At 44.3% G+C, this 27,308-nt stretch overlaps 3 protein-coding genes across 3 annotated transcripts; 2 read left to right on the top strand and 1 right to left on the bottom strand.

The window, feature by feature from the left end:
* Window positions 1-8,130: 8,130 nt before the first annotated feature.
* On the top strand, window positions 8,131-12,424 carry LOC120698273 (cytochrome P450 98A1). The gene is made up of 3 exons (XM_039981806.1): window positions 8,131-8,682; window positions 10,536-10,930; window positions 11,515-12,424. The coding sequence occupies exons 1-3, from the start codon at window positions 8,187-8,189 to the stop codon at window positions 12,160-12,162; spliced, it is 1,539 nt and encodes a 512-aa protein (XP_039837740.1). The 5' UTR covers window positions 8,131-8,186; the 3' UTR covers window positions 12,163-12,424.
* Window positions 12,425-14,495: 2,071 nt separating this feature from the next.
* On the top strand, window positions 14,496-20,000 carry LOC120698270 (dr1-associated corepressor-like). Its single transcript, XM_039981804.1, has 6 exons — window positions 14,496-14,793; window positions 16,875-16,947; window positions 17,809-17,902; window positions 18,036-18,149; window positions 18,238-18,283; window positions 19,175-20,000. The coding sequence occupies exons 1-6, from the start codon at window positions 14,761-14,763 to the stop codon at window positions 19,748-19,750; spliced, it is 936 nt and encodes a 311-aa protein (XP_039837738.1). The 5' UTR covers window positions 14,496-14,760; the 3' UTR covers window positions 19,751-20,000.
* A 146-nt stretch (window positions 20,001-20,146) lies between these two features.
* On the bottom strand, window positions 20,147-21,136 carry LOC120698271 (cysteine proteinase inhibitor-like). Its single transcript, XM_039981805.1, has 3 exons — window positions 20,844-21,136; window positions 20,543-20,741; window positions 20,147-20,391 (listed from the first exon to the last, which is right to left on the bottom strand). Exons 1-2 carry the CDS (start codon window positions 20,973-20,975, stop codon window positions 20,544-20,546), a joined length of 330 nt encoding a protein of 109 aa, XP_039837739.1. The 5' UTR covers window positions 20,976-21,136; the 3' UTR covers window positions 20,147-20,391; window position 20,543.
* Between the last annotated feature and the right edge of the window lie 6,172 nt (window positions 21,137-27,308).

Below are 27,308 nucleotides of genomic sequence, written 5' to 3'. Positions count from 1 at the left end.
GCGCCCCCCCGTGCTGCTGCCTCCAGCGCCGGCCCTGTTTGGTTTAGGTTAGCGCAAGTAGCACAAAAATTTTGACCAATAATTAAGGGTACTAAATAAAGGTAATTTATAAAACTAACTCCACAGCCGTGTTCTACTTCGCGAGACGAACCTAATGAGGTCTTTGACCGCACGATTCGAGGATGGTTACTGTAGCATAACTGTAGCCAATCATCAATTAATTACTATCATTAGATTCGTCGTGAAAAGTTACACCCATCCGTGAAAAGGTTTTGCAAATAAACTTCGTTTAGTACTCCATGCATTGAAGATTCTTTTCTCGGGAAATGTGTGCTAGTAGTACTACACATGAACCAAACAGGGCCGCCATCTGCGCTGCCTGCCGCGCTGTGCTGCATGCTACGTTGCCCCCCTGTGCTCTGCCCCTGTGCTGCCGCCGTGAGTTTTTTTTTCCCTCAAATTGAGGATCTTTGCTTCGAGCACAAGACAACGCACCAGAGGAGTTCCACGCTGATCACCGATCTGCTGTTTCTTCCGGTTTCGATTCCCATCACCACGATTCATCTCTGCCATGGGTAAGCGGTAAAACAGTTTCCCCTCGATCTCACCGTTTTAGATCCGTTTTCGTTCGTTCTTGTTGCGTTAGTTTTGTTTAAACGTAAGCTATCGTTTAGTAGTGCTTTTATATCGTAGATCTTGTTTTAAAATAAATATAGAATTAATTTGATAAATAACTATTTGAAACTAGCCTTTCTAATTAAAAGTAAATTAGAGCTCTATACCGGTTTCCATTAATTAATGTTAATTCGATTAAATATCAACTTAAATGCATCTTTTATATAACTTGTTTAGTTCAAGACCATGGATGCTCTCACTTATCTTTTATTTGCTAGTTAAATAATTAATTGGTATAAGCTATACATAAACTTTATAAATAAAATTTGATTAAGTGCAACTTCATCTTTCTGATATAAATTCACATGAATTATTTATAATTTGGATATTTCTTTCAAATATCCTTTACATGTGTTTTTCTTAATTAAAATAAATCCAACTTATAGTTTTTTTTCTGTTATAATATAAATCTTTCGGTTACTGTATCTTTTCAATGTTAGTTCCGTTTTCCGCGTTTTTTTTGCGCTCTCGTAATCGTAACAGCGAGCCTTATCCTTTAGTACGCTCTTTTTAAAGCCTTTCTTTTGTATTGGTGTATTGTTCTTAGTTGTACTTGTTGTTTACTTTGTATGGTTGCTCGTTGATTGCTCCGAGTAGAAGTATCGATGTTCGAAGATTGAAGGTCAAGTTTTCCAAATGAGCAAAAGCTGAAGAGCAGTAAGAGTAGCTTTTCATTGGAGAAAGGCAAGTGACCCTAACCATACTTCTATCTATGCTTTATTTACAAGAGTACTATGATTTAATTGGAACATGGAGAATCACCCAAGAAAACCGTACAACCACAATACTAATGGGCTCTGGTCTTGGCTGAGTAATTAGATGAACTATATGTTGTGTTGGGGTTGTTCCGCTTGGTGGTTATGAGTTTGTGTTGTGGAGCGGGTGAAGGAAGTTGTGTCTTCTGAGGGACCGTACGGCAGGGACCAACACATACATATAGGGATTCTTTGTAAAGACCTCGTAGCGTCCCTATGCAATCACACCTCGGAAGTGTGGTATTGTGCCTAGCTAGCACATTGCGTGGTTGGGTTCAAAGTTCTTCGGAACTTTTACGCGAATTGTGGTGAAAGTGTACAACCTCTGCAGAGTTAAAACTAACCGGTTAGCCGTGCTCACGGTCAAGAGCGGCTTGGACCCTCACATGATTAATAAACTTAAAGATGGATTTAAATCATTTTTTGGTTTTTTCTTGTGGCCTTGCTGAGTACCAACCATAAGTGTACTACTCACCCTTGCTTATTGCTGCTCAAAAGGAGAAGGTGTATAAAGATTTCTGAAGATGTTGCTGAGTTCTAGGCGTACGCAACCCCCAGTCGATTGCCTGTGAAGTATGAAGCCTTCGTTTCCAGGATAAGCTGTATAACTATGATAGTCTTTTATTTGTTTTAGTTCTCTTTTTCGTGATACTGTTACTGATTATTTACTTATGATGTCTCTATATGTATGAAACTTGATCCTGGCATACATATAGCTTTGCATTCGGTTTTGTCCTTAAAACCGGGTGTGACAGGTTTGGACCCTCACATGATAATTAAACTTGAAAAATAATTAACTTGTGGTTCTTTGGTATGTGTTGGATCCTTTATGATCTTTATGCTTAAGTGGGTTGGTATAAATTTATATCTAGTAATTAGGTGCCTGCTAATAAAAGTTGACCAACTAAAATGCTAACTTCTATAAACCTCATCCTTTCGTTGAAAGTCTTGCATCTCCCAACACTTGCTGAGTAACAACCATAAGAGTATTCATCCTTGCCTTATTGTTGTTCATAAGAGAACAATGAAGTGGAATACTACAGCGGCTTTAAGGAGTTCTAGGAGCATTCATCAGTCGAATTCTTGTGGAAAGATTTGTTGAAGACCTCATTTATGTTATCGGTGGAACATTAAGACCTTCGTGTCTATTTATCGGAGTGTGTAATAAAGTACTTATTCCTCTTTTGTTTACGTTCTTGAACATTGTCTTTAATATATTCACTTATGACGTCTTCCATATGTGTGAAACATGATCCTGGCACACATATGAGGTACATCTGGTCTTCTTTTCGAAACCAGGTGTGACAGCAGCGAGCATGATGTGACCATCGAGACCTTTAAGAAATAGGAAAAGTTTGGTTTACACTCTTAAACTATCATAAAAGTCTAATTTTCAACTTTCAACTACAAAATCGGATAACAGAGACCATCCAACTATCGAAACCTTGCAAATTTGACCCTTAGGGTAGTTTGAAGAGTGGTTTTGTATTTTTTTTAAATAAAAAAATCTAATTAGATCTATAAAATAAAAACTAATTTATTTTAAATCAAAAAAATATGGAACTAGTACAATTTTTTATAAAAATGTAACCTGTCAATTGCTGCTCTATTTGAATCTTGATGTTAAAAAATAATAGGCATAACTACAAATAATCAGATACTACGAATATGAAAAATTGGAATAGAATAGCTCACAAGTATAGTATTTATAGATATGTTACATTTTTTAGAAACATTTTGATACCCATTTTATTTTTTATTTAAAATGAATTACTTATGCTTTTTTAGTTTAAATTTAAATATTCTTAATTTTCAGAAAATGGGAAACCACCTTCAGAACCACCTAGATCAAATTTGCACGGTTTCAACTTTCAACAGTTGGATAGTCTCTATTATCTGATTTTATAGTTGAAGGTTCGAGGATATAAACCAGACTTTTCTCTTAAACAATCGGGACTGCTGAATTGGAACCTGACTGCTGAGGATATCTTTTTTCGAAATGCATGACAAGTGATAACAGGCAACTCCCACTTACAGATACGCATCCTCGGAGCTTTCCAAATATTTGTGGCAGAGTAGACTGTCCACTTATGAATGTATGATACTACGGTCTCCAGACAAAATGAACTTGCTGTCACACCCGGTTTTAAGGACAAAACTGAATGCATAACTATATGTATGCCAGGATCAAGTTTCATACATATAGAGACATTATTAGTGAATAATCAGTAACAGTATCACGAAAAAGAGAGAAATACAACAAATAAATGACTATCAGAGTATACAGCTTATCCTGAAAATGAAGGCTTCAACCTTCATAGGCAATCAACTGGGGGTTGCGTACGCCGAGAACTCAGCAACATCTTCAGGAAACTTCATACACCCTTTTCCTTCTGAGCAGCAGTAAGCAAGGGTGAGTACACTTATGGTTGGTACTCAGCAAGGCCACAAGAAATAATCAGAAAGTGATTTAATTTTGTCTTTATGTAAAATTAATCATGTGAGGGTCCAAACCTCTCATGACCGTAAGCACGGCTGATATATCAATTTTACACTCTTCAGAGGTTGTACATTTTCTAGGGATGAAAACAGTCGGGAACGGTCGGGAAAACCCCTTAACCGTTCCCGCAACTGTATTTTTTGGTCGGGAACGGAAACGGGAACGGAAAAAACGGACGGGAAAACGAAATCGGTATTACGGGATATCGGGAACGGAATCAATCGGTCGGGAGCATGCCGATTACGATTGGGAATCGATAACTCAAAACGGGAAAATACATACAACCACTTCAAATATTTAACTCTATAAAATAATTACAACTATGCATAAATAACATGGAAACAAGACTCGTATAACTAAGAAACACAGGTAAAGTGAATCACGAATTCACAATTCACGTTGTAACACATGCAAACAACAATTCACGTTTCCAACACAGGTAACACAGCCGACTACGACAAATACGGGAATTCTCGCGGGAATTTTCCCGGCTGAAAACGGGAACCGGGAAAACGGTCGGGAAAACACCCCAACCGTTCCCGTTCCCGCCCGTTTCCCGTTTTGTTTTCCCATTTTCCTATTTTTTCCACGAAAATGGTTTACGGTCGGTTTAAACGGTAAACGGAGCTGGTCGGGACGGGATTTTCCCGTCCCATTTTCAACCCTAACACTTTCACCACAATTCACGTAAAAGTTTCGAAGAACTTTGAACACAACCACGCATGTGCTGATCAGGCACAATATCACACTTCCGAAGTATGATTGCATAGGGACGCTACGAGGTTTTTCTAGAAAATCACTATATGTACGCGCTGGTCCCTTGCTTTCTACAGTACCTCAGAAGACGAAGCTTCTTTCACCCGCTCCATCAATCCTCGATAACCCAAAATCCACCAATCAAACGCTCCAGACACGACATATAGATCATCTAATTACTTAGCCAAGACCAGAGTCATATGATATTGTGGTTGCACTGTTTTCTTGGGTGGTTCTCCATGTTCCAATTAAATCATAGTGTTCTCATAAATAAGTATAGATAGAAGGATGGTTAGGGTCACTTGCCTTGATCCAACAAAAAGTTACTGTTATTGCTCTTCAGCTTTTGCTCACTTGAAAAACTTGATCCTTCAATCTTCGAACAGCGATCCTTCTACTCAAAGCAATCATTGGGCAACATACAAAGCAAACAAAAAGATACAACTAAGAACAATACACCAAAATAAAAGAAAGACTTTAAAGGAACATACTAAAGGATAGGGCTCGCTGCTACGGTTACGAGAGCGCAAGAGACACGAAAAATAGAGCTAGGACGTGAAAACTATGGGATAAACGGTGAGTTAGGGATTTAGTCGTGATTAACTAAAGGGTTAAGGACTAATAGAGAAGATTTGTAAGACACAATAAAGTGTACTCACAGAGGATAACAAGGTGATAAGGCTACTGCACACATTGCAAGGATCACGTGAGCGTGAGAATTGATGAAAACGGGGCTAAAACAGAGAAGTTATGGCTAAAACATGGTTCTTGGGACTTAACTGCGAAGAACCTAAAAGATCAAGGGCTGAAACATAAAAGAAAGGGCATTTTTGTAAATTCTTTTGAACTGCGGAGGATGGCGGGTTAAATCTCATAAAACAGAAGGGCTCTTTTGCAAAACTGGCTTGGTTGACCGGTTTTTTGACTAGGTTGACTTAGGTTGAATCTAAACTGGGCCGACAGATCTCGATCTGATGGCTCAGAATGGATCGGGGGTCTGGAGGGCGGCGCTGTGACGCCGGTGGCGAGGCTGCGCGGCGGCGGGCGGCGGCGAGCTCACCGGAGTTGGCCAAACTTGGCCATCCGGGCTCGGTTCGGCTTGGTTCTTGGACAGGGAGCGAGAGGGTAGCACAACAAACTCGTCTAGGCGTTCGGGAGCGCGAGTTGGAGGCCGGACAGGGACGTGCGGTGGTGGGGAACGGACAGCGGCGACGGCGAGCAAACTCGCCCGCCGAGGAAGGGGAGGAAGAGAGGGAAACCGGGGATGCTTCTCACCATGACACGAAGCTCCTGGGTGATTTGGCGATGGCGAGGAAGCAGCAGAGCGGCGGGTCGGCGTCGTCCCGATCTCGGCGAGCTCCTATGGCGGCTCGGCTAGGGTTTGGGCGAAAGGCGGCGGCGGTGGCTTCAAAGCAAGTCAAGAGAGGGGTCGCGGTGCGCTTAAATAGGGGCGTCCGGGGATTCCTTGGCGCGCGGGCGGCGCGTGTGCCGGCCGGACTCTGTTCGAGTCCGAGCTGAGCACGGGAAGGGGATGAATCCGACGAGCGGGGCCCGCACGGCAGGGAGAGAGGGAATGGGAGGCGCTGAGCTGGGCCGGGGAGAGGGAGTTGGGCCCCTTTGTGCTGAGGAGAAGAAAGAAAGAGGAGGGAATAAATTGGGCCGGCGGTGGAGTTTGGCCTGCGGGTAAAAAAAGGAAAAAGAAAAAGAAAGAGGAAGAGAGAGTGGGCTGGGCTGAAAAGGGGTTATGACAAAAGAAATATTTTGCATTTTCTTGAGAAGAAACAAACACATTTAATTTAAATTCGAATTTAAAAATTCAAATTCAAACTGAACTACAAATAATAAAATAATACAAAATCAACATAAATGCAACACCAGAAGAACAACCTTATTTAATTTGAAAAACATCCAACATATTTTTTTTACTAAATTTCCTGTGAAGAAAATAAATGTTGAAAAAAATGTAAAAAATTATGATAAAATTATTGTTTTATTTTTAATTTTAATCATATTTTGAAATTCAAAAATTTCAGGATGTGACACTTGCGCAGGATTGCAGGAGCCAGAAGGACCGTTTGTCTTTCACAAACGCGAACCCGGGAGGCCGGGAACCCGACTAGTCACCAGTGTAAAGAATTTGGCCCAACAGTTTAAAGCCTGAGAGCTTACAAAACCCGGGAGGCCTATTGGAGGGGGCGTAGAGGAACACCCGTAAAACTAGGAGAACGGGCCTACTTCTACTCGTGGACTTGGGCCTTGTACACCGATTGCAAACTGGAGAGCTGGGAGTGAGGTCGTTGCACGGAGTGAACGCGCACGTGGTGGCATTTCTTTCCAGGGGCACCAGGAAAGACTTGAAGCTGGCGTTCGACCAGCTCGCTTCCCACTAACCTGCAACCGAAACGACTTCAAAAAAAAACCTGCAACCGAAACCGCCCGCAGGCCGCCGTTCCTCCGACTCCGATCGCCCCACGGAAACAAGGCCCACAGGAACCCAGCGACCATACTTCGCTCTCTCACCAAACATCTGAGGCAGAAACGATGACCTGGTAGAGAAACCGGTCCAAGATTGCCCAAACAGGGGAACCCAATGACCATGCTTGGCTCTGCTCTCCGCAGTCCGCACTTCGTTTTCTCTGTCTGACCTGATGATTCAGAAGCAGCGGTTAAGCACGATTTGCTCTCTTATCTGTCTCCGCACTTCGTTTCCATCTGATCTGATGATTCAGATGTGTGGCCATAGTCACGGATCGAGAAACGGGGAACGGTGCGGAGAACACCATTTAGGATGGATATTTATTTACATTGCAGGAATGAAAATGTTCCCCATTCTCGTCCCCGTCCACGGAACGCCGTTCTGGGCACCCCGCATTGAATTCCGTCGGTTGGCATGGGGCTGCAACACGAAGCATACTACCTTCGATACAGCAAGTTTTGCGCTGGGTAATACCTGTACTCAAGGCAGGATTTTTGGATACGATAGGGATCAGTCAACCATCGACGACTAACTCCAAAGTTTGTTACCAAGCCTCGAAATCAGCAGCAGCACCTGGTATCCTCCGGTGGTTGAACTCAACTCAGTCTTAAGACCAGAGCAAAAACAACGGGAAAGTGCTTGGATCCCGGCACAGCACAGCACAGCACTCAACTAAGCTCTAGCCAATCAACTCGTATACAATCTGTAAAAGAAATTAACAGCGCTAAAATACTGGTAGACCACTAGACCTCACACCCTTACATCTCGTTTTCTCAAAAAAAAAAATCAACCCCAAACAGTTACAATTCCATTTCCCCTTAAGAAAATTCAATTTATTTTTTAGAAAGGAAAGAAAAACATTTGAGCTGAAACATTTTTTAGGAAAGGGAGCAGCACGGTGGGGCCCACTCACCTACCGCCAACCTCCCTTCGTCTTCCTTCTCCAGTCTTCCCGCCGTATAAATTCACCGAACACCGCGCCCATTACACACCAAGGAACCCCCAACGCCGACGAGCAGCCACCATGGACGCCTCCCTCCTCCTCTCCGTAGGCCTGGCGGCGGTCCTGATCCCGCTCTCCCTCGCGCTGCTCAACCGGCTCCGCCTCGGCCGCCTCCCGCCCGGCCCGCGGCCCTGGCCCGTGCTGGGGAACCTGCGGCAGATCAAGCCGATCCGGTGCCGCTGCTTCCAGGAGTGGGCGGAGCGGTACGGGCCCATCATCTCCGTCTGGTTCGGGTCCGGCCTCACCGTCGTCGTCTCCACCTCGGAGCTCGCCAAGGAGGTGCTCAAGGAGCACGACCAGCAGCTCGCGGACCGGCCGCGGAACCGCACCACGCAGCGGTTCAGCCGCAACGGGCAGGACCTGATCTGGGCCGACTACGGCCCGCACTACATCAAGGTGCGCAAGCTCTGCAACCTCGAGCTCTTCACGCCCAAGCGCCTCGAGGCGCTGCGCCCCATCCGCGAGGACGAGGTGACCGCCATGGTCGAGTCCGTCCACCGCGCCGCCACCGCCCCGGGTGAGTAGCAGAGATCTCGCCGCCCCTCTCTCTCTCGATCCCGCACGATGTTAGGTGTATGCAATTTTGTACAAAATTGGGGGGTGTTTGGTGAAAAGGCGGACGATTCTTTCTTTGGTGCGAAGACTTTGTGGGTGGTGGGGTGGTCGTGGGGACGTGGGGTCCCTGCTGGGGTGTCGCTGTGTTGGTGGGTTTGGTGACCCAGACCAGCTGCTGCGTCGTGTTGACTCGGCTGGGATTTTGTAACCGGTGGTGGGATTTTGCAATGTCTACTCGCCCTGTGCCCTGGTGGCAAGCTCCAATCGTTGAGGTAAATTGCCTAGCTTCGGTCTGCGATTTCGTAGGCTGATTGATGGTTTTGGCCTTTGGGGTCGATAGTGTCATAAGATCGCAGCTCGCAGGAATGCCAAATCTCAGCCAATCACCGTCAGGTTGAGTAGTAACGAATAGAAAGTGCTGCGATGCGAAGGTGGGCACATGGTGTACTCGCTGTTACTTGTTAGTGAGGTACTATATCGCCAATAGTTTGCTAAATTTAGCGTGCACAATAGCACCAGTGTTACTGGTCAGCTGCATTGAGCTGAGATTAAACAGATCATGGTGGTTAAGTTATAAAATTAGTTTGTTCCGCACAAGTGTTTTAGTACTCATGGGGACATTCCAACATGGAGTTGATCTGGATGCGACTTAATTGTTTGGTTAGGCTTCAGCGGTGGTTTCTACATAATATTCTGTTAATGATGTTTTCCTGCTCGAGCCTCAGCCTAGAATCATAATGCTGGTAAACAATCGAACTGAGAAAACAACATGCAGATTTAGCCACTCGATTTTATGATAAAGCATTTATTGGCTTACTGATGCACCAAGCATCCACTGTTGGCATTATACCAGTTTGACTAAACCAGCCACCTGGCCTCATTGTCATCGACTATAGCCCATGCAAATCATTTTAGGGATCTTGTTGTGATTTCTCAACAGTTAATTTGATCGATGCATGGGAGATTTTAGATGTGCTGACAGCATGCAAATGTACGAATTTAGATTTGTTTTAATGCAGGATTATGTAGTTCAGTTGTGCAGTCTGTGAACATTTTGTACAATCTGGATATCTGAGCAGATTGCCTTGTGACATTTGCAAAAATGTTACCTTGATTTGTCTGAGACTCCAAAGTCTGAACTAGGTTAATACCAATGGAGTTCTAAACCAGATTGATAACGTGTTACAAATATAACTTTGAGCTCAATCAACATATCTTTTAGTCCTTAAGCAGACTGTGATGCAGTGTTGGTATTTGATTATGAGTAGCCGATATATATTGTAGTTTCAGAGTAATCAGTCAATGGGTCTGAACTGATTGCTGCAGCATATCCAAAAAGGGGGAGTTCAGATTGCAAAATGCATGTGAACCCGATCTGGTGACATTGTATTATATACCGAATGTATCCTCTGCGCTAGTGTTAGGTGTTTTTCTTCTAGTGTTATGAGGAGTATGGACAGTCCTATTCGTCTTCCTTCCGATGTTAGTTGCAAAGCAAAATGCTCACCCATAACCTTTGGACTTGATTTAGCACAGAATTGATTGTTCCACTGGTTGTTATGCTTCGTCCTCTTCGCTAAACTTTTTAGGGTTGTTTTGTAATTTAAATTGCAAAAAAAACCGTCGATTGATAGACCTTTTGTATTGTTTACCAAAAAATTATTGTCCCCATAGTGTAATTTGTGAAACATCCCACAAAAAGGGAAATATAACATATTTCTACGATTTGCATTTTTAACATTTAGTTACCAGATCTGTTGCCTAAATCAGTTAGTTTTAATTTTGAATTATTACTTAATCCTATTTTTTTTTCAGGTAATGAAGGAAAGCCATTGGTAGTGAGGAACCACCTTTCCATGGTGGCCTTCAACAACATAACAAGGCTGGCATTTGGGAAGCGGTTCATGAATGCAAACGGTGAGGTTGATGAACAAGGGCGTGAATTTAAGACTATAGTGAACAACGGGATCAAGATCGGTGCATCTCTATCTGTTGCTGAGTTTATTTGGTATTTGAGATGGTTGTGTCCGCTTAATGAGGAACTTTACAAAACTCACAATGAGAGAAGGGACCGCCTGACAATGAAGATTATTGAAGAGCATGCTAAGGCTCTCAAGGAGAGTGGTGCCAAGCAGCACTTTGTGGATGCACTGTTCACCCTGAAAGAGCAGTATGACCTTAGTGAAGACACGGTTATTGGACTTCTGTGGGTATGTTGGATCCCTTTTCTCACAGATTACTCATTTGTATATGCCTCGTGGAGTTCCTTTGAAATCCCCCCCTCTTTCCTTCAGATGTGATGCACCACTAAATTTTTTTTATACTAGATGATCGCGATGCTCTGATAATTCTTCTATAATGCACACGTGCAGCATACCCTTGATTAAGTTGATTGATTTATAAAGGTCACTAGAGAATTCTTTTCCTACTCCAGTAGTCCAGTAAGGTTCAGTATATAGTTTGGGTCAGAATGAGACGTCGCTGTCGCAAGGTAGGTGTAAGATGGTGGGATTTGGAAAATATCTATGTTCACTTTGTAGTTGGAAATGGTTGCACTTTATGTTCAGTCATTCACCTACTATCAGCACGAGAAATGTGCAAAGGTTAGGCCAATTAGCTACTATGCCACTTGGTGAAAACTACTCCATATGATAATTTTTCCCCAACAATGTGCTGGGGGATCCCCCACCTAAATTTTCATTACTGATACTGAATTACTGATCGTGGTAACTGGTGCTGGTGTTGTGAGTCCTAAACTCCTAATCGTCCTTATTTTTTCCCCTCCTATGTTCAGGACATGATCACTGCTGGAATGGACACAACAGTCATCTCAGTTGAGTGGGCGATGGCAGAGCTGGTCAGGAACCCCAGGGTGCAGAAGAAACTGCAAGAGGAGCTCGACCGTGTCGTCGGACGTGACCGCATCATGTCCGAGACCGACTTCCAGAACCTCCCCTACCTGCAAGCCGTTGTCAAGGAGTCCCTCCGGCTGCACCCGCCGACGCCGCTCATGCTCCCGCACAAGGCCAGCACGAACGTCAAGATCGGCGGCTACAACATCCCCAAGGGCGCCAACGTGATGGTGAACGTCTGGGCGGTGGCGCGCGACCCCAAGGTGTGGAGCAACCCGCTGGAGTACAGGCCGGAGCGCTTCCTGGAGGAGAGCATCGACATCAAGGGCAGCGACTTCAGGGTGCTGCCGTTCGGCGCGGGCCGGCGGGTGTGCCCTGGCGCGCAGCTCGGCATCAACCTCGTGACCTCCATGATCGGGCACCTCCTGCACCACTTCGAGTGGTCCCTGCCGAGCGGCACCAGGCCGGAGGACGTCAACATGATGGAGTCCCCCGGGCTCGTCACGTTCATGGGCACGCCGCTGCAGGCTGTCGCCAAGCCGCGCCTGGAGAACGAGGAGCTGTACAAGAGGGTCCCCGTCGAGATGTGAGCTGCCTGCCGCCGCTTTGAATTCACTGCTCGATCAGCTTGTGCTTTTCGTCTTCCTACTGCTGCTTTCAGCTAGGTGCTTCATAGAGTGTTGTAAAATGTGAGGTGTCTAGTTGCATTTCTATTCTCATAAAAATGCCACCCGTGGATCCTTCAATGATGAGTATACCCTCACCTTCTTTCCTTATAGATTTTCATGTCTGGTAATTATAAGTGAACATATCAATATCATCTTACACCATGTATATTTGTGTTACAAGTTAGCACGATTCCACTTTTAACTAAAATTTGGTACTGAATGTTCTGAGCTTTTTTCCCCTGAAGAATCAGCAGGAGCACTCCCATGTTCTGGGCTTTTATTCCCCCCTGAAAAATCAGCAGGAGCACTCCCTGTCATGTTCTGGGCTTTTTGTTTTGAAGCTTAAGGCTCGAACAAAGTTCTGCCTTTTGGGCCTTAATTGGAAACCATAGTGGCCGAGTATGGTTGTAATTGTGGACAACTGGACATAATAAACATCTAATAAATGTGACCATCTCTAGCAGTCTTCCAATAAATATCTCCAAATAAGATGTCGTTGGATATTCTAATACCACTTTCATAGGTTATTGGGGGAGTTCCCCAATAATCTCATTCCAATACAATTAACACATTACTAATTCTCCTTTTATTTAAGGGGAGTTGGTGTGAAATATATGTGGACAACCAGTAATTATTAAGAAAAAATAGAGATATTGAGGAACTGTTGAAGGATTTCTTTTTTGTAATATTGTCAATTTATTAGGAAAATAAAGACTGCTGGAGTTTCTCTATACAGGCAGCTATCGCTACATCAAATTTGTGCTTTTTTATGACCTTACTGACAACAACAACAACAACAACAACAACAACAACAACAACAACAACAACAAAGCCTTTTAATTCCAAGCAAGTTGGGGTAGGTTAGAGTTGAAACCCAACAAAGACTATTATTCATGGTTCTGGCTTTTATGACCTTACTGAAATATATAAAAAAATGGCACCATGGTAGACCATCTCATCCTAGATTATGTTGCTCAAAAATATGCAGCCAATTAATTACATAGCTAGGATTTGCCATTGAGTTGTCTACATAAATAAATAACGCTACACAATAGACGACGGTTAACAGATAAAATCCTCTTAGATGATATTCCGTGACCTTGCATTAGAAGTACATGTCTCAGCATCTTTCATAATAACATGGCATGTGACTAGTATAGAGTAAAAGTACATCTCAAACCATTTAACTATCTAAAAAATTCCGTAGTAAAAAAGGGGACTGTGGGATCTCATTAATCATGACCATGAAACAAATAGGAAATAACAACAATAAATTATCCGTTAAATGAAATCGAAGTTAATGACATCTGTTTTAGATGAAAACTACTAAGTCTAGCCAACTATATTGCTATACCAATAGGTTTATCTGAAAGGAACAATGATAAAGTCAACGAGACCGTCAAACGTGTGGTAGAAATTTGATGTTAGAATGGTCATTATCAACAAAGTAAGGCGGCGATCCAAAATAATCTACTTATGACGATGCATCGCACTAGATAGCTCGTAGAGACTCCTAGATTCCGAAGGCAATGCGGTGTTCTCGGTTTAGACGGTCTTTTGGCACGGCTAAATTTCTCCTTTTGGCCAACTTATCTCGATCTCTCCTACTAAAATTAAGCAATACTCCAAAACAAAACGATAAGGATGTTTTCGTGGAAAGATGGAGAGATAACCGATAGAGTTAATGATGTGGCGTGGGATCGCGTCAAGCCTATCTCACCAGGCGGTTGTTGCACCTAAACCCGGTTAACCAAAAAAAAAAACAAATCCGAAACGGGAGGAGTCCCCAAGCGCGTCCGAGCCGCTCGGTGAGCCGTCGGATCCCCTCGCGACCAAACCGACGACGGGCACCGGAGCCCACCAGCGTCACGACTCCGCCCACCACCCAAACCCCCCGCCCGCTCCCTGGCATGCGGGCCCCGCACCCCCCGTCCGGAAGCGAACGAAACGAGCGGCTGCGCTGATGTGTGTTCCCCGCGCGTCGCGCGGGGAGGGGAGAGGAGGGTCCATGGACGCGGGCCCCACACCGCCCTCGCGCCTTTCGACGCGCGCGCGCATGTGGTGAGGTCTACTCCTAGGCGCCTCCGTGGACCCGGTCCGTGTGGGATAGACTCCGGAGACCCCACTCGGATGCTACTCGGCGCGGTCCTGGGCCCACGCACCGGGTCCACGAGACCCCCTCCACGGGGGGTGTGAGAGTGGGGGAGGCTTTGGCCCGATTCGCGCGGCCCGGCCATGGATCGAGCGACTTGGGGCCTTGGGGGTGGGAAAGGCGTGTTGTTTCACAAAAGAGGCAAAAACAAGAGCCAGTAACGGAAACCCTAATGCCCCCAAATCCCCAATCCTACCCGGATTCGCTATTTAATGTTCCTGTTCTTCACCCCCCGCGATCCGATGTCCGCAGCTGCGCTCCCCGCGGCGAGCGATCGAACTCCTGGTCCCGGCGCCCACCGCCGGGGAGGAGATTTCAGGCGCGTGTCCTGGTCCCGGTACCGGAGCTGCTAGGCCGGAGGCGACGCCATGAGGAAGAAGCTCGACACCCGCTTCCCCGCTGTAAGATTCAATCTGAGACGGTGCCATCGGTTTAAATTCCTGTGCGCCGATCCCTGTACGTACGCGCGAGCGCGGATGCATGATATATTGATGTGTGTGCCTGTGTCATTCATGTGGTTGTTTGAATTTCTGATGGCGAGGTTCCTTACGGTTTCAATTTTTTTCCTTCGAAAAAAGGGTTTGCCTATTATTTTACTGGGTCGGTGTGCTCCAAGGTCGCGGTATGCGTGGATATGTTTTGATAAACTTTTTTACTCTTCGCTCGGTACATACATCAGGATATTTCGAGGTTTGCTTGGTTAATGTGCTGTAGATCTAAGCAATCGATTTTTTTGAAAATCCTGGAATGTCTAGGTAATTTTTTTCTGCTCTCTGCATTTCCATGGTGCGTTTTTGGTATGGATTGCCTTGGTGGGAATTTTACATACTTGACTACCGGAACATAATGCATCGGTTATTTTGATTTAAGGAGTGGAGATAAAATAAATTGCTGGTACCTAGATGCATTTAGAGTTTACCAAATATTCTTTTAGGACGTTCATTAAAGTCTTGTTGCTGATTTAATCGTCATCGGTTGTGAACAAATGATATTATTTGTTCTGGACCTATGGTGGTTGATAGCATCGTTTAGCAGCTTAGATTTGTGAGAATGCCAGTTTTTTACACTATCTGATTCCAACCATGGTATAATCACCTGTTATGATATCTGTGCATTTATAGTCTAAGGCAGCATAAATCTGCTTCACATGGAATTCCACATGTGATGCATAAGTCACTGCATTTGTGATGCAATTTTCGCTAGCATTTAACTCTGAAATATGAAATGTATGCCTTTCTCCATCTGCTAGGATTGATATTTATAACCTCATGTAGCTAGTAGTAAACAAATTATGCGCTGGGGAAGAGATTTCTGGCACCATGAGGAAGAAGCTGGATATCCACTTTTCCGCTGGAAGACTCATCCTAGATTGTGCGATTGGTTTAAATTCCTGTATGTATCTGCATGTGGATGCATGATACGTGGGCCTCTATTATGCGTATGGTTGTTTGAATTCTGTTGGTGAGATTTGCCTATGATTTCTATTTCGTCCGAAAAAAGGCTCGCCTGTGATTTTTCTGGATTTCTGTGTTCTGAGATTGTGGTAAGCAAAGATGTGTTTTTAATAAACTTTGTAATGGTTTGGCAGATACATCTGGGTATTTTAGGGTTTGATTGGTGAATATGCTGTAGGTGTAAGCAGATGATTTGTAGAAATCCCTGGAATGTGTAGGTCATTTTACCTGCTGCCATCATTTTGATGATACATTGATACTCCACATTTTAGGGCATGTATCAGGTTGCCTTGTGGGTGAGCGGGTTTGGTGGTGGTGGTGGGGACTTATACACAATTTGAACTCTCTTATAATTCGTGATTTGTTTATGATGGGTAAAAAAACTGTTGGTGCCCAGATGCATTGAGAGTTCACCAAACATTATTTTGGTATTCTCGTTGACTTAATACTGTACTTGATTTAATCTTCATCGATTATGAACAAATGACATTATTACTTTCTGTTAATAGCATGCAGTCAATCATGCAAGTCCTTTGTTCTAGACCTGTGGTTGTTGATAGTGTGGATTAGCAGCTTAGTTTTGCTATACCATCTGATTCCAGGCATGGTATAGTGAGTCACATGTTGTTGTGATATCCATTCGATATAAATTCCATATTGATCATTTATTTGTCAGCAGTCTGTTATCATTGAATACATTTGTAGAATTAAATATTTAGGCAGTATGCATGTGTCTTACTGGAATTCCACATCTGATGCATCAATCCCTGCATTCGGCATGCATTACTTGCTTGTGTTTGCTTTATAAAATGAACCGTACATCTTTCACCTTCTGCTAGTACTGATGTTTATAACCTCTTGTAGCAAGTAAGCACATTATGTGCACCGGTTTTATTTTTTTCCTTGGTTCTATGGTTGGTCCACTTGGGTAGTATGGGGCGATGACAATTACAAACATTGCTTCATGTAACTAGTTGATGATATCCTTGATTTGATCTAATCTCGGGTTATTATTTTATGACACATAGCCTCGGATTAAGAAGATCATGCAAGCAGATGAAGATGTCGGCAAGATAGCTCTAGCTGTGCCTGTTCTAGTGTGTAAGTTCTCCTGTTATTTCCTAGAAATACATACATTGTAACTTACCATGCTATAATGTCATAAGTTTTAGTCATGAAGTTATTCACTAATCAGTTATCACAATGAAATGGATCTTTTTCCCGCCATATTGTGTTTCTGAGTATTGATTAGGCTTTAATTTAGGAGACCAAAAGGACAAAAACACGCGCAACTAAACTACATTTCATGTAAAGCGGGTACATTCGATGCTATGCATTGATGTTACTTCTTCAGAAGTGTAGTGATTTAATTTATTTTCTGATTGTGATATATGTGCCAAAATATTTATATTTTAGGCATCCTCTTTGGAAACTTTAAGTACTTATAATTATTATTGTCGGTAAAACACGAAAGCTCTCTTATAACCGGAATTTTATGATGAAGTGCGATACTATAGTCTACAGTTATTACAGTCTTCATTACTGCATATTAATTTTGAGGAAGTAAAATAACAGCAACAGGCTTAACTCTGGTCCATATTTCCATTTGGTAGTGGGTAGAAAATTAAACGGGCCTACTGTTAGAAATAGCACGCATCCGTATCTGTAATGCTTTCTCTTCCCCTTCAAGTTCTTTTGCAAATTTAAATTTGCATGCAAGTTACTGTAGTAAACACATCCGTATCTCTACTTTAATTTAATGCTTTCTCTTCCTCTTCATCTGCTTTTGCAAATCTTAATTTGCATGCAAGTTACTGTAGTAAACCCAAATTTGGCTTTCCATTTCAGCTAGCTTATCTCTCTTGCAGTTTGTTTTTCTATATCGATACAATTTCTTGTGATTGTCCGCATTTTGTTCGAGTTCATCTAATGTCCATGTCTCCAATGCACATGATTTTGCAGCCAAAGCATTGGAGTTATTTCTGCAAGATCTATGTGATAGGACATATGATATTACAATTCGAAAGGGGGTCAAGACTGTTGGTTCTTCCCATTTGTAAGTACACTTGATCTTTATCTTATCATACAGAGAAAAAAAATGAACTTATTTCCTGGAATGTAGTATAATTTTCCATGTTTTTGATTCATCATTGATTCATTTCCTCATAAGTGTTTTGCATAATGTTCAGGAAACAATGCATACAAACTTACAATGTCTATGATTTCTTGAGGGAAGTAGTAAGCAAAGTTCCAGACACTGGTACATCTGATGCTATTGTTGATGATAAGCTTGGCAAAAGAAGGTAATTTAATCTGTCGTGTGGTTAATATGGTTCTTATGTCTACAGATCATCTTCTGCAGAATGTTAACAAATGTCAAATTGTCATCAGGAAATCTGAAGATGGAAGTGAGGAGGAACTAAAGAGGACAAGAAATGTTAGTCACTATTATCCACAACTTCGTGCTGATGTTGCATATTTCACAGTTATCACGTGTTTTCATGATAATTTGGCGAAATAGCCAATTTCATCTCAAGTTTTGTTGGATGCTCAATTTTATCTCTGAATTTTGAAATTAGCCATTCCAATCCCTCAACTTGTTTTGGGGCTCAAACTGTCCTTGCTCCAATGTGGCATGCCACATTGCGTGCCTAGTCTACCCTGAACATCCGTGGATGTTTCATCACATGTGGAATATCTTTTTTTTTCGAAAAAGGGTATCCCTGCTTTTTAGAAAGTATGGAACAAAACAAGGGTAGATGACTCAATAAAGGATGGCCAGGACTAGGCATGCAACTTGACGTGCCACGCCGGAGCAACCGAGCAAGGATAGATTTAAGCTAAAAAATAAAGTTTATGGACTGGATTGTTTAGTTTACAAGTTCAGTGACAAAGCTGAGCCTCATGCAGAACTTGAGGGACAAAGTGAACTATTTTTGTCTAATACTTCTAAGTATTTATGTCAGAATGTAATTTCCTCTGATATGCATCCTTGATATTATCAAATATAAATCCTATCTTCTACTCCCTCTGTCCCAGAATATAGCTATGTTTAGGGGGGGTTTCAAGTCAAATTTTTTAAACTTTGACTGTGGATACTAAAAAATCATAAAGATTGATAACATAAAAAATGATATTGTTGGTTCATAATGAAAGCTAGCATGTAACCTTTTCTGTTTAAAATTAATTGTTTTTGTAGATATTATTGGTCAAAGCTGAAAATGTTTGACTTTGACCAAGTCTAAAAATTGCTATATTTTGGGACGGGGATTAGTATTAGATTTGATTTTTGTAGCTCTATTTGCTGATCCAAGTTGCTTGTGTGCAGGACACAGAAAGCCATACAATCAATGGAAGGGGCCGTGGGAGGGGTCGTGGAAGAGGTCGCCGTGGTGGGCGTGGTGCTTGGAGGGAGGCTTTCATAACTCATGAACAATTCGTGGAGAACCAATCTAGCAAGCCAGCTGGCCTAAAGGTGGAGATAGCAGATGAGGTCTCAGATGCGACTGAAGCAAAGGAGGCTACACCAGTGAGCAGTGCCAGGGCTTGCTTAAGGAACATTGACTTAAATTTAGATCCAGTAGATGAAGATGAGGTTACAGTGCCACCCCAAGCCCAGTCATCTGCTCCCGCAACTAATTCAGCTGCAGCCAATTTAGGACTGACTGCTCCAGCAACTAGTTCAGCTGCTGCCAATTTAGGACTGACGGCCCCAGCAACTAGTTCCGCTACAGCGACTGCAGGACCATCTGTTCCGCGGTCGAAGGAAGGAGCAAAACTCAAGGAATTTCTGGGTGGTTGGGAACTGCCTGACATGAACAAGATGGACATTGACCCTGCTCAGTTTGCTTTATCGTCGAGCCATAAATTGGACGATGATGAGGATTATGACAATGAAGACTAGGTTTTAGCTCCAAGTGGATAAGTAGGACAACAGGATAATCGTAGGTTACTCTGTAGCAATTGTCTTGTATCATGTGTATAATAGCCGCTGAAGCTGCAGATGTAGTTTTAGAATATGCCAGAGGTTAAAGTAGCTCGACTATAATGTTCCAAAGTTAGATTCGCCGGACAGCTAGTGTTTTGGCAGACAGGCTCGCCAGTTGTCCATTCCTGTTGCTTCCCAGTTAAATGTCAATTATGCTTGTGCTTAATTGGATAGCTGTTGAAAATGTTGTTGGTGGAAATTCCTCATATCTACGGCTTTGTTGTACAGTAAAATCAACCTGACTAACTGATCTGCCGCTGCTGCTGTTGCTTTGTTGGAAGACAGGTTTAAGTGAAAAGGTTGAAGCAACTATGGCAGGAAAATGCAATTGGACTTCCATATTGCTTGTTGCACAGCGCACTCCATTACAGGACTAAAAAACATATGAGATGATACATCTGGTAAGAAGCTGGTTTATTCATCATATAAACTCCTCCAGTGAGGTGGTGTATCCATGCCCGGTAGCTAAATCCTTTCATTGTTCTGCTCCAGCCTCCAGCGACAAGCTTGAGCCTTCAGGGGGAAAACACATCACACTGGAAAGATGGTACGTTTGCCTGAAAACATGGTTATCATCAGCAAGGAAAACGTGATGAGCGATCGCCATACAGGTTTTCTAGAGCTATCTCAGTGATGCCCCCCTTCTAGGAGTATTTCAATTTCAGTGGTGTTCCCCTCTGTTTCTTGTGATGAAAAAGAAACTTGTACCTCAGGCAGCCGCGGCGTCCCCGACGGGCTCGAAGCTCTGGAGCTGCTTGAAGTTCTCCCAGACCTTCTCCCACACCTTGGCCTTGTACAGCTTCTTGGCGCCGCCGGCCTCCTTGACCTCGACGGTGAAGTGGTGCATGGTCCCGGCCACCACCTGCTGCCTCACCTTCACGAGCCTCTCGAACTCCAGCATCGCGTTCTGCGCACACGATGTACAGCAGCAGCAGCATCAGTGACAAATTCCGACGATCTCGAAGGTGATCTGGGCAAAAGGGGGGGCTGGGCGCGCGCGTGTCCTTACGGTCTTGCTGTTGTGCTCAGCGACGGCGAAGCGCGCGAGCTCGACGGCCTCGAGGTCGTTCTCGCGCCCCGCCGGCGCGTCCCGGACGTCGCCCAGCATCCCCGCGGGGCGCTCGCCGTGCGCCTCGGCCATCGCTGCCGCGTTCCGGGCGGGAGGAGGCTTGAACAGCCTCGCGACGAGACGGATGGCGCCAGCCACTACAGCTGGTCGCTAGCACCACCACCGGATGTCGCTCCACTGCACGAATGTCTGAAGTGGAGGTGGAGGCGAGGCGCGTCTTATAGCCGGCCGGCCAGCCACGGGGAAGGGCAGCGAAGGCCGCCGTGTGCAGGACGATGCGAATACGGTGACGGGGACCCGCACGAGGAGACGGACAAGTTGGGCGTCGGGACGACGCGGGCGGCACGACGGCACCGCATCGGCGATGCTTTGCGGGGAAGCAAAGTGGCGTGGCGAAGGAAGCGGGGCCGTCGGTAATTGCTCGGCTCCGTGGACGGGTCCCTCCGACTCCCTCGTTGGAGTTTCCACGCGACCACGCGGAGTGAAATGATTCTTTTAAGTGCTAGCCCTGCTAGGGAAGGAATTGGTGTGCCGAATCCTATGGGCAGTTCGTTTTTTTTTAAAAAAAAAAGAAGAAGAATCCTATGGGCAGTTCATTCATTCATTGCACACATCTGTTTATTGGGCAATTAGGCTCCGGGACCTCACAGATAAACTGGAGCACCGTTTCCTTGCCTAGTTGATGTCACCGAGAGAAGAACGAGCAATAATAAACTCCAAAGATCGCTCTAGAAAAAGAATAAGGAATAGAAGGACTTCTATACCGAGTAGAAAATAGTACAATCTAAGGTTGGTCCAGAGCCCACGGCCCACAATGTTGCCTTGCACTTTGCTGGGTGGTATGTGCAGCCCAGCCCAGAAATCCCCAAGCAGCCGCATCGGAGGGCCTCTCCGCATCCAATCTGCTGCTCGGACGACAGAGATTCTCTCCGTGCTGTCGGAGCCCGAACTGCGTGCCAGCGGTCGTGGCCGTAAGAGTCAAGCACGATTTCTTCAAAATAAAAAGTCCAACACTGCTACGCCGCCGGCGAGACCACGGTCGCGACGTCTGCGTCGGCACCGCTCCACGCCGAGGACCGGTCCCCCGCTGCCTGCTCCCCGCGCTCTCAAGCATGAAGCCTCCAGCCATCGCCCACCATTTCCAGCGTGAAGCGGACGCCGTAGTCACCGGGGGACGCGACGGCGACACGAACACGCGCATCCTAGCTAGGTAGCCTCCCGTGTGACCGGGCCGCGCCACCCAACCGCACCACACCCAACTAATCCGCCACTAATTCCCCACGACGGGCGCGCCTGGGCGAACTGGCACGTCTCTCCCCCGCGATGATCCGCACGTACGGTCGCCCGAGCCCAGAGGTCAACCTCTCCATTGCGCCGGACCCTCTGTTCTGACCACTTAAAGCCCAGCGGTTATTTCTTTTTTATATTAAAAAAATTAAAATTTCAAAAATATATGTCCGATTTGGAAAATTTCAAAAATATACCCCGGTCGCCCTATGGGGGGCGACAGGGCTCAAATGTATTTTTTCTTCTTCTTCAAATTTGCAACAAAGTCCCTGGAGGAAAAAAAAGAGGGGGCCTGTCGCCCCCCCAACGGGCGACAGGCCCCTGTCGCCCACCCCAGGGGCGACCGACCAGTGGGCCCAGCCTACAGGCGCCAGGGGGGCCGGTCGCCCCTCCCGCGGGCGACAGCCCCCCCACCCCCCCTCGCAGGCGACCGGGTCAGCCCTCCCTATATAAGGCCTCCCCCTCATTCCCTCCTCATTTGACCTCAAAAAATCCACCAAAAATCCAGAAAAAAGAGAGGGGTGAGGAGAAGGGAAGCGGCGAAGCTCTGCCGAATTCCGCACTTGTGATCTACCGGTAACTTCCGTATAAATTCGTTGATATTGTATAACAAATTAATTTAATTAGCAGATTAGTTGAATTAGATTTGGTGCTTTAGAACACTGGTTTAGTATTACAATTTGAGTACTATTACAGACTTTTTCAAATAAAATAATTATACATTAGAATAGAATTATGACAGTACCTTATTGATATTGCAGTATAAGACAATAGAATTATGACAGTACCTATATTTTCACGCATCGATTTGGTATACGATATGTGCATTGCTTAAATCATTGTTTGTTATTTGGCGCACCACACTATAGCGCCAATGTCTTCGTCGGGATCAACCTACATTTCGTGGAGCAAGTGTAAAGCCATCGTACCCGAAGAAATTGATGTGCCAATGTGCTTCTGCGGTTCGTTATGCAAGTTCATGCAATCTGAGGTTTTAGGAGATGACTACGGCATGAGGTTCTTTATGTGTGAGAACTACGAATATGATCCACCTAAGCGATACAGCAAAGACCGGGCCAAGGTAGCAGGAGAACATACGCTATTTTTCTCTGTGACCTAACATTGAGTTATGATTCTAACTTGTGTTGGACAAAGTCTCCTCCGCCTCTTTGTGATTTTATGCAGTGGTTCGACACCGTGCAGTCGCAGCAGGCAAAGGACATTGTGGAACAAAAAGCAAGGTGGGCTGCAGAACGTTGGCGCCGAATGAAGCACGAGGAACAGCAAGAGGAGAAGCGCAAGAAAGAGCAAGAAGAGATCCGCAAGAGGATGGATGAGGTGGATCGTAAGGCGGCGGCCGAACGTGAAGCTGACAGGGAGAGAAAGTGAGAGAGGGCACGCCGTGCGAAGGAAGCCGGGGCCGAAGCAATTAGGAAGGGCAAATATCCTAGGTGCACTCAGTAGAGTAGTACCATGTAATCCCGGCATTTTACATTCCATAAGGCATGGTAGGTTTAGATGCAACAAGAAATTATCTTGTCGCGTGCACATGCCACTGCAATTAATTGTTTATGTTTTAAGTTGAGAGCTTAACTCTATGTGTTGTAGCCTTTACCATTAATTTGCAGTTGTAGCCGGGAGTCTATGAAATCTTTGAATTTGTCCTTAATATTTTCGGAGCTTTTCATGTCACTAGAATACTAAAAACACACATTTTATTAATATAACAATAAGAACTAAGAACTAAGAAATACATCGGGGTCTGCTGCTAAAAAGCACACATTTTCATGTCACTATAATACTAAAAAGCATCCGGAGACCTCACCCGCCGACGATGATGACGACTACACGCTCGAATAGCTCAAAATAGGAACCATAGTGTATCTAGCTGCGAGTACGAGATCGCAGGTTGCCACTGCTCAGCACGGCGATCACGGGTTTCCCAAATGTCTCATTCTTTGCCCAGACATACGTGACAAAAGACGACAACCCAATAGCAGTGTTCTTCCACCATTTCAAATAGATGTGACAAGACGGCAACCACACCAGCTCACCTTCAAAACAGTCTCTCTGGCGAGGACGACGGACCTGTCATTCTACAGCGAAGGTATGTGGCGTGTAGTGGGGAAGGCGGCATCTAGGCGCGATCGACCGAGCGGCAGCAATACAGTGCTGTGAGTCTGCATGCACAGAGATGCATCGAGTAGTCATTTCGAGCATCGAATCTAGCCTTTTCAGTGTTAGGTCAGCTAGCCTCTTCACTGTGTTGTCATGTAGGTTTTTTAGGTGCATTTACACTACACACTCCGGGTATCAGACCTTTGTGCGCCTATAAATACTCCCAAGTTTGTGAACTCCCAGCACAACTCAAACATCAAACCTCATTGTATACCCAATGGCTGGAGGTGGGTCTAGCGGGAAGAATTACTATGGTTTTGGAAAAGGAAAAAGGGGAAGAAAGGGAGACCCCATAATATGGGAGGGGCCTCTTGGACTTGATTCCTTTCCGGAACCAGTGTTTGAGTTTGTTCTGTTTTTTTTAAATTAACTAAGACATGTTAGGTTAGTCCGGAATCTGTTTACCGTAGTTTGTAACGGGTTCTGACATGCCACTGCATGTGTGATGTGTTTTTCATTATCGTTGTATTATGATGTAAAATTTGGTGGTTCACATTACGTAATGCATTTCTTAGTTCTTATTTCTTATCGTTATATTTATTACATATCTGCTTTTTAGTATTCTAGTCACATGAAAAGCTCTGACGCCATAGGGGTGGTTAGATATATCTGATGTTTGTATCTCTGATGTTTATTTGTAATGAGATAGCTGTGGACCGCTTATTTATACACTTCAACGTTCGTCACTGATCACTCTCGTATTTTCCATTACATACAATAGATGGTATATTTATACTTCGATGCTCCATTACGACTAAGTACGATTCAAACTCGACATTACGTACATGTCCAGTGAATGCAAGTTAGGTATGAGACATACATACAAGCATAATACAACATTAACAATACTAAATGCGAATACATCTTAAACCGATGAACATCATATGTTATAGATCATGGCATGAAATCATCTAGGTCGTCATCCCAGTTGACAGATGGTGGTGCTGCAGGTGGTGTAGTATGGCTCGACGAACCTCTTGGCTTTCCCTTTCTCTCTTTTCTGGATCTACGTTCATGTACAGGGGAAGGAACATCATGTGTTGGAGGCCATAGTTTGGGGGCATGAAGTCATCCATGTCGTCATCCCAGTTAATACAAGTTTGTGCTGCAGGTGGTGCAACATGACTTGACGAACCTCTTGTCTTTCCCTTTATCTCCTTTCTGATTCTAGGTTCATGTACAGGGGGAGCAACATCATGTGTTGGAGGCCATGGTTTGGGGGGCATGAAGTCATCCATGTCGTCATCACAGTTAACACAAGTTGGTGGTTGAGGTGCTGAAGCATGACTCGACGAACCTCCGGGCATCTGTTCTTGCGCAGGCCAAGTACTATCACCCGAAGATCTTATCCGCCTCCTTCGTCTAGTTTGCGGCATAAGTCCACCGAAGATACATACCAATTTACGGAAATGTGGTATCGTTTTGTTAATCAACTCCGTGTCCTCGGGGTAATCCTAGCATATAATTAAAAAACAATGTTACTGTTTCATAAATATGGATTCGAAATGACGGACAGGATTACAACTGAATGAGAGTTATCTTAATATGCATCTCATACACCTCTGGCCGCATCCATGCCTTACAAGAACTTTGTAAGAATCCAATGATATTAGGATGATTTGCTAGTTCACATACTCTCATGTATATCTTCCGACGTTCTAGCAGGTGTCCCTTTACATCTTGTGTCGTAATACCTCGAAATAATGTGAAATCTTTAAACTCTACTACTTTGGACAACACCATCTCTATCATGCCATCCGCTAACGGATTCAACTTCTTACTGATAACAAGATGGGTCATGATATCAAGTATTATACTAGATTTTTCTTCGGTCCATGAAAATCCTCCACAATTTGAGGCAGCCATTGCCTTATGCTGCAATATCAATAAGGTACTGTCATAATTCTATTCTAATGTATAATTATTTTATTTGAAAAAGACCGTAACAGTACTCAAATTGTAATACTAAACCAGTGTTCTAAAGCACCAAATCTAATTCAGCTAATCCACTAATTAAATTAAATTGTTATACAATATCAATGGATTCATACAGAAGTTACATGTAGATCAGGAGTACGCAATTCGGCAGAGCTTCACCGCTTTTCTTCTCCTCACCCCTCTCTTTTTTCCTGAATTTTTAGGCTCAAATGACAAAGAGAATGGCGGCGAATGGCGGCCAGGGCTTAAATAGAGGTGAAGGCCCCTGTCGCCCCCCCATCGGGCGACAGGCCCCTGTCGCCCCCCATAGGGCGATCGGGGTATATTTTTGAAATTTTCCAAAACGGACATATATTTTTAAAATTTTATTTTTTTAAAATATAAAAAAGAAATAACCGCTAAAGCCCACGCCGGCACAACGCCACGCCGGCGGAAGGAATCCAGGCCGCTGGAGCTGGTCCCATGGAACGTGACGGCTCCACGGGAGGAATCCAGAGTCTCGGTGAAGTGAGAACTCAAACGTTTCACGTACATTTTGGCTCCACTTTGCATAATGTATTTTAGCTTCAGCTTCAATTGTTTCATAAAAATCGACTGATGAAGCTGTTTTTTTTTTGAGCGGCTGATGAAGCTGTTTTGGCATAGCTTTACTGGTGCTAAAATAAACCCGTAGTCAGGGTTCAGAGAGTCAAGGCCCAAGCACTCCCATCCTCGCAAGAGGTGTTGTGCGGCCCAGCCCAGAAAATCCCGAGACATTCTTTCGTCGAACCGCGTGCCTGCTCTCGTGCCCAAAGACCGTCTGTCCGTTTGACATTTGATGGCCTCGCCGCAACTTTAACTTTCACAAGAAACTAGTAGAATGCCTGTGCGTTGCTACAGGAGAATGTGATGGAGTGAACATATAATTTTTCATAAACAATAGTGAAATTTTTTTCTTAAGGAATAAACTTTAGCTATACTTAGGGATGGCAAACACTTCAAAAAATTATATGCTTCACTATA

The sequence above is a fragment of the Panicum virgatum genome, chromosome 3K (genome assembly GCF_016808335.1).
Source record: "Panicum virgatum strain AP13 chromosome 3K, P.virgatum_v5, whole genome shotgun sequence".
In the NCBI taxonomy this organism is placed as follows: domain Eukaryota; kingdom Viridiplantae; phylum Streptophyta; class Magnoliopsida; order Poales; family Poaceae; genus Panicum; species Panicum virgatum.
The sequence above is the reverse complement of the archived record's forward strand: the minus strand, read 5'-3'. Positions and strand labels throughout refer to the sequence as shown.